The sequence below is a fragment of the Branchiostoma lanceolatum genome, chromosome 3, assembly GCF_035083965.1.
Source record: "Branchiostoma lanceolatum isolate klBraLanc5 chromosome 3, klBraLanc5.hap2, whole genome shotgun sequence".
In the NCBI taxonomy this organism is placed as follows: Eukaryota; Metazoa; Chordata; class Leptocardii; order Amphioxiformes; family Branchiostomatidae; genus Branchiostoma; species Branchiostoma lanceolatum.
In genome coordinates, this window is record NC_089724.1 from 29,982,674 (window position 1) to 29,994,482 (window position 11,809).

Here is an 11,809-nt window from a genome sequence, read left to right on the forward strand (position 1 = left end):
CAAAATGTCATAATTTGCAGAGATAAATGAAGAAAAGATTCTCATGATTTTGTGTATGAATGAAAAGTTCGCATTATATGGTTATCAAGCTGATGGGTCACAATAAATGAAATTATGTCAAGCGATGGTGACTTGAATAAAAATATGCTAAGATATTGTAGTTTGAAATTCCTACTATTTGGAAAGTTAAGGGCGTATCAAGCGTCCTTATAGTGCAAACAACTATGACATTGGGACTTACCCACATTATTGGCTGACGGAATGGGATGACTCGAGAATGGAAGGACTTGACGAAAGAAGTAAGCAAAGAATGGACCCGTCTACTGCAAATTCAGCCTTCAGGGACGTTATGTTGGACACACATGATTGCAGAAATGGGTCGTAAGTGCCAGATAACCTGTCACCCCTCGTCTCTGTTCAATGGCGGCCAAATGGCGGCTCAGATGTACACTGCTTCTTTCACTCGCATTGGAAAGAAATCTGGCTCGAATCTAGTATTTTGACTTTGTCCCGCGAAAAGGAGTGTCCTGAAAATTCTATGTGGATACGGGGGCAACGCAGGTCATCTGGTACTTTCAGCCCGTTGCTACAGGTCAACGGAAGCTAAAAAGGCTGGTACTCAGGCTACATAAACTAATGATAGGGCATGGTCAAGGAGCACATGATTAGAAAGTAATAATTATAGACAGTAATAAACTTGTCAGACACAGACAAAAAGGCTATGAAAACAGAATTTTATTGTCTCAACTGACAAGTAACAACATATAAAAACAGTATTGCAAGACATCGAAGATGCTATTAGTATTAGAAATAAAGTCAGCCAATGCTTTTACAAATTTGGGACCTAACTACTAGGTTAGACATCTACTTACATCAACATCATTTACATTACATGAGCTAAAAAAGGCACTGTGATTCCCTATACTGTATCGATGACAAGGAAGTCTAATGGCTTAAACGATGTCAGGTGAAGAGATGAAGAGGGGTTCAAAATCCACCAGGTCAGGGAGGTCAACAGGTCCAAGGTCAGTGCAGAGGTCAGGCAGGTTCAGGTTCAAGTCCAGCGGGTCATCACCTATGAATGATAACGTACTGGTGTTCACAATCCTTCAGCTTAAGGTTTAGTACCCTGGCAAAATTGGCCCTTTGACTTGCCGTTTTCTCATCAATGAACTGAAATTGTACTGAATATTGAATGCTGGGCATGGAAGAAGTCTAAATGATTTTTTGGACCAAATGGATGCCGTAATATATTGCTAACTTCTAATAAAGCTAACTTCCTGTCAATGCCCTGAGCAACATTGTCCTAGCATGAAGAAGTACTAGTAGTAGTAGTCCTATCATAGCAAACACTGGAATTATACAATTCCTCATGGATTATGCAACTTATATCCTAATTTGTATCAAATTCTGCCTAAGGCCCAATTTACACTTGTCCTTTTAACTGTAGTACTACACATGGTAGTCTACTACTGTAGTAGACTACAGCTTTTTTCTGGGTGTAAAAAGAAAACTACTGCAGAAGTCTACTACAACCTCGGGGGTAGTAGTACTACACTTCGGCGGAGGTTCTGCGCGACTTCGAACTGGGTGTAAAGCGAAACTGTAGTACAGTGGAAGTAGACTTCACTTAGAAGCCAACAACCATGTTCGATCTGACGTGATTCGAACTGATCGCGTGTTCCATTTCGGGTCATCTGCGGTCATTCTCAAGTTTTCTCAGTAAAACCGAGCTGCCATGCCCTTTTCCTTTGTATTTTGCATCAGATAAAACCCCTACCTTTTCACAAATAAGAAACATGCTGAAATTCCCTCCCGCGATTTTTCAAAGGTCACAATAGGTCACTACAGTTTCGTGACAATCAGGAACAGTGGGGTGTCCTGCTAGGCTTCTGTGTTGAGTGTAAAGTGGACATGAATCTGAAGTCTACTACAGTAGTAGACTACCATGTGTAGTACTACAGTTTTATTGAACAAGTGTAAATTGGGCCTTAGCTAACCTACCCATCCAAAATCATGAAAATCTTCCATCCCTTTCTGGAGTTATCCTCTTTGAAAGATTTCAACAAAAACACCCCTGCGGTTCCAAAATTAGTTGCTATTGGGTCCAAACCTGTACTCACGTATGTCTGACATCAAGACCATAGCATTTTTAGGACCAATGATATCAAAACAGATGCCGCTGCAAGACCTACCCCACTTACCAAATATCACAATCCATCCATGGCTTCTAAGTTAGGCTGGCAAAATTATGCAGAAACACAAACGGACATACACACTGAAAACAACACTTTCACAGAGGTGAACATGGAGTCAAGTCCTGTTTAACTGGAATTTGAAAAAAATCATCCACAATAGTCACCATGAACATATTTCCTTGACCTTTTTCAGTCTTTTCCTTAATATAATACATTTATCACATACCTGGGCCGCGAAAACGTTCGATACTGGTGTTCCGGACCGTGTAATAATTTTCCGTATCACACGGGGTTCTACTTGTATCACACGGGCTTCCATAGAATATTTAGAATGTATTTTGAGTGCGCCGAATGCGCCACTGTCGAAAATTCGAATACTGGATTCGGTCATTGGAATTGCGGCTGTTACAATTTTTTTCGAGGTGGGTATGACGTAGATAAAATACAACACAGTGTATTCCGCATCACTCGGTCCCAGCCCTCCCGCGGGTCAGATTAGTCTACGGCCGTCGGGCAATTCGACCCATGGGAGGGCTGGTACCTCGGGCGATACGGAATACCCTGTGTTGTATTCTATATATACGACAGTAGGAATGTACTATGAAAGTGGGATGATTCTCACAACTTGGTCTTCTGACTTCTTCATACTCAAACTTCCTCTCTTTGAAGGGTTCATAGGTCGAGCTGGCCATGAAGGGAATGGACACGTTCCTCAGGAAGTTCCCTACAATGATGGAGGGTCTTTCATCCGCAGCAAGAACACTGTAGTCATCTGGAGAAATCAACAAATACAACATGTACACAACTACAATCATGGAGGGTCTTTCATCCGCAGCAAGTCATCTGGAGTCATCTGCAGAAATCAACAAATACAACATGTACACAACTACAATGATGGAGGGTCTTTCATCCGCAGCAAAAACACTGTAGTCATCTGCAGAAATCAACAAATACAACATGTACACAACTACAATGATGGAGGGTCTTTCATCCGCAGCAAAAACACTGTAGTCATCTGGAGAAATCAACAAATACAACATGTACACAACTACAATCATGGAGGGTCTTTCATCCGCAGCAAAAACACTGTAGTCATCTGGAGAAATCAACAAATACAACATGTACACAACTACAATCATGGAGGGTCTTTCATCCGCAGCAAGAACACTGTAGTCATCTGGAGAAATCAACAAATACAACATGTACACAACTACAATCATGGAGGGTCTTTCATCCGCAGCAAAAACACTGTAGTCATCTGGAGAAATCAACAAATACAACATGTACACAACTACAATCATGGAGGGTCTTTCATCCGCAGCAAGAACACTGTAGTCATCTGGAGAAATCAACAAATACAACATGTACACAACTACAATCATGGAGGGTCTTTCATCCGCAGCAAAAACACTGTAGTCATCTGGAGAAATCAACAAATACAACATGTACACAACTACAATCATGGAGGGTCTTTCATCCGCAGCAAGAACACTGTAGTCATCTGGAGAAATCAACAAATACAACATGTACACAACTACAATCATGGAGGGTCTTTCATCCGCAGCAAGAACACTGTAGTCATCTGGAGAAATCAACAAATACAACATGTACACAACTACAATCATGGAGGGTCTTTCATCCGCAGCAAGAACACTGTAGTCATCTGGAGAAATCAACAAATACAACATGTACACAACTACAATCATGGAGGGTCTTTCATCCGCAGCAAGAACACTGTAGTCATCTGGAGAAATCAACAAATACAACATGTACACAACTACAATCATGGAGGGTCTTTCATCCGCAGCAAGAACACTGTAGTCATCTGGAGAAATCAACAAATACAACATGTACACAACTACAATCATGGAGGGTCTTTCATCCGCAGCAAGTCATCTGGAGTCATCTGCAGAAATCAACAAATACACAGCTAGACTTCAATGACCCTAAAGTATTGCCACGCAATATCATTAACTATGGACATCACCTTATTCTGCATAATGACTTAAAATGCCCACTTTTGCATAACTTACATGTCACAAATGTAAAATATCCATCATTTACCTGCATTCAAATGCCAATTGTGGAAAGGCGGACACAAACCACTGAATTGTGTGTGTACTTAAATTTAAGTTAATTGGAGTTGTGAAATCACATCAGTACACACACACACACACACACACATAAATATACTCACCATTGTCCTGATGAATGTGCATAGTCTCCATCTCAGGAAGGTTATTTGGGTCTAAAGGACTTCTGTCGGTGTGAACCTTGACCTCAGCTTCCTTGGGCCCTCTCCTTTTGATCTGAACACACAAAAAGTATTTAATAACTTCAAATATCAGATAATTGTAACATGATACGAACACAAATGAAACTTACTGTGTTATTGTGTATAAATTGGTAGGTGATAACTAAATAAGATATGAAGAAATTTGACCAACATGTACTACAATCACATACCGTTGCCGTTTTGTGTTGTGCTTTTATCAAGCCAACACGGCCCACCGATTTAAAAAAATCAGTGCTTTGAATTTCATGTTATACACCAAGAAAACAGACCCACCTGAGCTGGTGTCATACTCATGCTGCTGATAGTTTGTCTCAGTCCTGTCTTCTGGAGGGGCTTCTTTAACCCTGGAGTTTTGCTAAGAGAGGACTTTCTGACCGTGGCATTCTCCACGTTTCTGACTGCCAGGCGTTTGGGTATGTTCGGAGTCTTCATGGAAAGGCCAGGTTTTTTGTCGGTAGCCGGCGTCTGTGAGGGCTTTTGGTGGGGAACCTTGTTGATGTCGCCGAGCGCTCGTCTGGGCGTGAACAGGCGAGCTGGGGCATTGTTGGCCTGGAATGCTTTTGGTGCGACTGGAAGTGAAACAGATAAAAGTTGTGATTTCTCTTTGGTTTCAATATCTACATATTTCCAATATAATAGAGTTTTTCCTTTCACAAGTACTGTACTTTTAAGTTTTAATTAATGAATGATTACTATTTACCGGAATTGGACATACTAGTAATACAGACCTTTTCACACCACATGAAAGTAAACACTTTTTGTTAGACATGCTATTTGAAGTATTCGACAAGTAAAAGACATATTATTTGCCCTGTGCAGTCTTAAATCTTGTGGGGAGGAATAGAGTTCATTAACTCCATGATACGTCATGGAGGTTATATTTTCAGTAGTGTTTGTGTGTTGGTCAACAAGATAACTTAAGAACGGCTGGATGGATTGGTTTCATATTTGGTGTGATGATAGGATGTGACAAAAACTGGAAATGGTTAGATTTTGGGTCCCTAGGTACTGCAGCAGAATTTTCGGTTTTGATATATCATGTTCTGGACATGCTATTTTTGGGCAGTAGATAGCTCTTGTGCCGGGAAAGAAGTGACATAAGTTTGTGCCCCTTAGGGAATTGCAGTGGCATTTTGGTCATAATTTTCCACAAAGAGGATAATTGGAGAAGGGAATATCAGACTTTCACTATTCTTGGTATGTAGGTCGCTTAGTGGCGTGGGGAGAAGTAATTGTTGTTATGGAGGTAAATCATTGAGCAATTTTAATGATTCAACTCAACACAAACAAACTATGCATGCACACTATGATAGTAACGTTAAACAAAGTGCTGCATGTTGATCTGACCAGCTGTGCTTGATTTGGATGGGAGTCTGTTCCTAGCGGCCACACCATGGCCTCCGAGCAGGGTCAAGTTTTCCTTCTCCATGATTCTGGACGCCATAGCTCCTGAAACAAAGAAGAACTTCCTCAGTTTCTGTTTCCTATATAAAAAAGAAATCCTCAGAATGAAAACAATGCACAAAGTTAGGTGAATATTGAAGGCTTCTTCGTGGGCTCGAACTCACTTTGCTCCATCGCTAGTTGCCAGGATGTGGTCAGGTTTTGATACATGAAATTTGGACACATCAGTCTTAACTTTTCCCTGCTGCCTAGATTGGTAACCAACTATATGAGTATATATAAAAGTATATATGAAGGTATCAAGGTATATTTTGAAATACAAATGACAGCTGTGTGCATGGACCTAGTATATTTACCCTAATAAGCCTAGTAAGTGGCAAAACACGGCTTATTTATACATAACCTTCCTACCTGGCCGAAAGAATCTACTCTACTCTACTCATAAGATTACGAGATAAATCTTAATAATCCATTACTTAGTATGGATGGAGGGAGGGGGGCTGACCGACAAACCCATAATTTATGTGGAGCAACCGAACCGTTCAGTTCCCCGTCTTACCTGAATACAGCATGCTTGGAAATATCAATATCTGTTGGTTCATAAATTTTTTTACGTGACGGAATATATAACTTAGCAAGAAAATGACACAGTCCGTAGTCCGAACAAGGAAACTGGGATACACACACGCCACGGACTTGTATAGATAACGTTATGTGTTTCCGTACATTTCTTCGTCAAATGTGTGTGCATTTCAGCAATATAATTGGGAGTAGAGTGTTCCATGATAAAACCTTTCAGGCCCAAGCATTCTCTGGAAACATATCTCACCTTACAACGTGTCTTCACCTTTCTAACGCCGAACAAAACAAGTGCAGACCAGAAAATATTCCTGGCAGCTCTCGGCACAGATTCTGGCAGAATGGAGTCGTTTGCGGTTCAAGAGACGCGCCGGAGAGGTTCCACCAATCACGGGCACGCATTCAATCATGTGACCAGGGCGTGCGGTGTCACGGCACAGACAGCCTCCCTGTCCGAGGTGGGCCTCCTTACCATATATGGAAAACGGTCAGCAGGGTGTCAGAGTTGTGCGCAGTGAAGACGATGTAACTGATATAAGTATTCGTTTCGTTTCAAGGCATCCTCATTTGAGGTGAAGCATGATGCTTTTTCAAGTAGCTAGTGGTAGTGCAACGCGGCTTCGCTAAGACTCGCGTTTTTGGCCAAGCACAAACCCCTACTCTTCTCGATAAGTGTGTTGGGTTCTTTTATGTGCAGAGGTTTGACGCTTGAGGCTAATACCTGAAGCTCCCTCATACACGGGGCCGCCGACTTTACGTCACCATCTGAAATTACGAATGCAATCCCTTACAACATGTCCGAGCTCGAGTCGACCCCATTATTACCACATGATGACTCACTAATACTACAGTTAGATGAAAACTGCTTATAACATTAGTTGTGTCAAAGTGGATGTCAATGATATTGAAATACTAGAATTTAACTGTTTCGAGGCCTTTATTTATTTATTTATCTATCAATCTTTAGGGTAGTCCCTTCAGTTAACAGGTAACTGATTTCCAAAGAAGCCCTAAAATTCAATTTGAAACTACAGCTGTGTAAGATACGTTTGCTTTGCAAATTTTACCTTTTGAATATGCAGGTAGAAATCAAAATTTTCGACGGCTTATCGCTTCAGTACAAATTCTTATTAGGTTTTCGGCTGTCAGCCTACTACTGTCAGCCGTGCTCTGTCCCGGCCCGTCTTGATTCGATTCCGCCGCTGACTTCACGTTCGCAGGGCGTGAAGGTCTTTTTGTTTTTGGAAATGACACTGACAGAACAGGAGATGTGACTTTGTACATGTACAAGGAAAGATTGACCTGAGTCTTAAAAACGAGTTTTATCATGTGAAAGGTACCGATATATTAGCAAGCACAATATCATCGATAAAACAAATTTCCGACCGTGGGCGGCGTGCCGAGGCCGAGGCTCGCAGTTTCCGTGGAAACAAAATGACGATGCGAATTTCTCGTGTTTTTAAAACCGATTCCTCGGCAAAATACGCAATTTTTTTTACTTCGGCCAAGGTTCTCTAATGTCGGGTAGAGACTTTCACTTAAAATTCTGTAAGCAAACTTTAAATGTTCCAAAATCTGCATGTAATCTAGAACCCCTCAATGGCATTAAACACTTTATTAGAATGCGCCAGAACATGCCAGCTGACGCCCTTTTGTGTCAACTTAATTTAGATGCACTTCATTTACATATCTATTCAGAGTTTTGGTATAAAACCTGGTTCTGCCAGATCTTTCCTTAGTCACTGACGGATGCTGTCAAAAACGTCTGTTTCAAAATCTTATACAGTTGCTTGAGTAACTATTTTTTGACGTCTGAAAGTTTTATCTAAGCAAAGAAGTCTACAGTAGTATTCAGCACACATTATGTAAATTAGCATGTGCGTCTAATAATGTACATATTCAAATAAATGCCGCAATAATGACATTACCATCATTTACCAATATGAAATTATAGTATTTCGCATCAATTATGCACTTTGGGTCTTCATATATATGAGTCACATATTTGAGAACCCTATCATTGAATGCAACGAAATTATAAACTTTCCTCATCAATTATGCAAATTAATTATGCAAATTATATCTTTGTGTCTAGTAATGTGGTGTAGAAAGAATGTACCAAAGAAACCAGTACATACACTATATACAGGGGCTATGTACTTGTAGAGTTGAACACTGTAACTGCCAGCCATGATGGCAAAACAGGGTTGTCTTTACTTTATATTTACCTTCGCCGAGAAGGTTATGCAGAGGGTAGCGTTTGTATGTATGTATGTTTGTAAAGACCAGCATAACTCGAGAAGGCTTGGATGGATTGTCTTGATATTTGGTAGGTGGGTAGGTCTTGATGAGACTAGGAAATAATTAGATTTTGGGTCCCCTAGCGGCTTGTTACGGTACTGCAGTGGAACTTCCTGTTTTGATATCTCGTTGTTCTGGACAAGCTATGGAACTGATTTTTGAGTGGTAGATAGCTCTTTGGACAGAGAGTAAGTGGTATAGGTTTTAGCCCCCTAGCGGCTTTTTTGGAACTGCAGGATCAGGTTTTGGTTCAGACTTTGAAAGAGAATAACTCAAGAAGGGCTTGATGGATGGTTATGATTTTTGGTAAGTAGATAGCTTGAGTGATGATGTACATGATTAGATACTTATTGTGCAAATCAGTATCTAATTTGCATAATTAATGAGGAAAGTTTATACATCCGCCAAATTCCACGATAGGACTCTCAAACATGTGACATACATGTATGTAATTGAAGAAGAGAGAAATATCAATAGATATCAATTATGCAAATGAAGACCTCATTTGCATGATTAATGAGAATATACTATAACTCAAGATGGGCTTGATGGATGGTAATGATTTTTGGTATGTAGATAGCTTATGTGATGCTTTGTATGATTGGACGATAATTATGCAAATCAGATTCTAATTTGCATAATTAATGAGACAATTTTAAAAACTCGCTGTGTTCCATGATATGACTTTTGACATATGTGACATTTGTTACTGAGGAATTTTGATAGATAAAAAATATGCAAATGTAGGCCTAATTTGCATGATTAATGAGAAACTACTATAATTCCATACAGGTAAATGATGGCAATTTCATACTTGTGTCATTTGGAAGTTATGTGAATGTGAACATCGTTGAATCAAATTATGCTAATACGGACCCCATTTGCATAATTCATAATAAATGTTACTTTGTTAGCATAACCTTCTTTGTTAAGCTCATACTTTTGTTTTTTGGGTGAAGAAGATCAACTGGTATGATTTATAATTGATGACAAACACTCCTGATATGTCAGTCATAAAGGTTAAAATCATTTGGCGAAGGTATGAGGTCGCGGAACTCTAGTTTGGTCTAGGTTAGATGCCTATGCTCAATATATACAGAATATTGCGTTAAAACTTCAAACGGCTTATCAGCATACTTCAAGTCAACCTGTGGAGTTCGCCAGGGGTGTAATTTAAGTCCGCTTCTGTTTAATCTCTACGTTAATGACCTTCCAAACCTACTTAACTCACCACAATGCGACCCCGTCATTCTAAAAGACACTCCCATTAATAGTCTTTTCTGGGCAGATGACCTAGTGCTCCTATCAAAATCAGAAAGTGGCCTGAAAGAATGCTTGAAAAGATTAGATAACTTCTGCTCTACTTGGAAATTAACGATTAATAAAGATAAAACTAAAGTAATGATTTTTTCCAAAAATGGACGAACGAGTAAAACCCGCCCCTCTCCCTTCCAAGCACAGGGTCATACTATAGATATCACACCGTCGTACACATATTTAGGAATAGACATAACCCCCTCTGGATCATTCAATCGAGCTAATAAACAAATTAGAACCAAAGCCCTCCGAGCCTCCTTTAAACTAAAATCAGTACTATCAACAAATTACAATCCATCAATTTCCCTTGCATTAGATCTGTTTGATAGTCTAGTTAAGCCAATTTTATTATACTGTAGCGAAATTCTAGGCTCAAATATCCAATGTAGGGATCTTATTGTTAAAGGAATAAAAGAATCACCAAACGAAAATATTCGAAATTTGATATCTAACATCCTATCTCCAATACTAGGATCGCAGGTCAGTATTCTCAAAACAAATCGTATTGGAAAGAAAAGTGACCCTTGCTCTACCCGCCCGATACTCGTCCGTCTGAAAAAATACAATGATAAGCTTGACATAATTAAAAATTCGCACATATTAAGAAATCAAAACATATTGGTAGAACAGCCAAAAATATCGTATGAAGTTCCTGAATTAGAACAAGTTCTCCTAAACTACTACAAAATTTTACTCCGTGTTCCCAGAAGTTCAACTAACGCCGCCGTAAGAGGAGAACTAGGTGCGTTCCCTTTATACATTGACACCCAAACCCACCTTATCAAATATTGGCTCAGACTTAACAACTTGCCTAATGACAGAATCGTGAAAAAAGCTTATGATGTAGCCGTTGAAGAAGATCAAGATTGGGCTGTTCATGTCCAAGATATGTTATCTAGACATGGTTTCCGAAATATCTGGCTCAATCCTAATGTTGATGCCAAATATTTCGGAAACTTATTCAAGGAACGCATGAAGGACACATTCCTCTCTGATTGGAGACAAAAAATAAACAGTAATAATAAACTTAAAGTGTACTCTAAAATCAAAACTCAATTTAGTATAGAAAACTACCTATTGTCTATCCAAAACAAAAATTTTGTAACCAACATAACCAAACTGAGAATAAGTGCACATTGCCTGGAAATTGAAAAAGGTCGCCATCGCAATATATCGGCAGACCAGAGACGTTGTCCTTCATGCCAAGATAGTATTGAAGACGAGTACCACTTTCTTATAACATGTCCTACATATAATGCTGAAAGACAAGTGCTTATGCAATCAATTACATGTAAGTCAAATATTACCCTACCTTACACAGATAGCGATACATTTAATGTACTTATGTCATGTCCACATTCCATATCTATCCACCTAGGCCAATATATCTACCACGCTATGCAAAAACGAAACTGTACCATTCCTGAATGAGAATTGACAAATGTAAAGTCGCAATTTAGACTAGAAACACGCAACACAATGTCTGTAATTTAGATATAGCTCCACGTTGTAATTAAAGTAGATTGCATTTGATGTAGCGTTATAGTAATTAGAAATGTCCTTAGATTACAATTAGCCTAGAAAAACAACCCTTAGTCTGTATTAGTTCCATGTTGCAATGGCCATAGATCACACTAGATATAGTATTATAGTAAGTAGTATATTCTTATACATGTATAGAACTACATTGTTAAGTGTTACCTATGTTGTCTGT

At 39.4% G+C, this 11,809-nt stretch overlaps 1 protein-coding gene across 3 annotated transcripts; it reads right to left on the reverse strand.

Annotated features, from left to right (window-relative positions):
- Nucleotides 1-720: 720 nt before the first annotated feature.
- Nucleotides 721-6,869, reverse strand: LOC136431349 (uncharacterized). Of its 3 annotated transcripts, none has more exons than XM_066422673.1 (6): nucleotides 6,728-6,863; nucleotides 5,842-5,943; nucleotides 4,768-5,063; nucleotides 4,396-4,507; nucleotides 2,821-2,970; nucleotides 721-1,075 (listed from the first exon to the last, which is right to left on the reverse strand). In XM_066422673.1, exons 2-6 carry the CDS (start codon nucleotides 5,936-5,938, stop codon nucleotides 954-956), a joined length of 777 nt encoding a protein of 258 aa, XP_066278770.1. In that variant the 5' UTR covers nucleotides 5,939-5,943; nucleotides 6,728-6,863; the 3' UTR covers nucleotides 721-953. The 3 variants fall into 3 exon arrangements, with proteins under 3 accessions (XP_066278770.1, XP_066278773.1, XP_066278771.1); XM_066422676.1 differs by lacking the exon at nucleotides 721-1,075 and adding an exon at nucleotides 3,081-3,213 and having other exon boundaries at nucleotides 2,925-3,003; nucleotides 6,728-6,869; XM_066422674.1 differs by lacking the exons at nucleotides 721-1,075; nucleotides 2,821-2,970 and adding an exon at nucleotides 3,023-3,213 and having other exon boundaries at nucleotides 6,728-6,869.
- Between the last annotated feature and the right edge of the window lie 4,940 nt (nucleotides 6,870-11,809).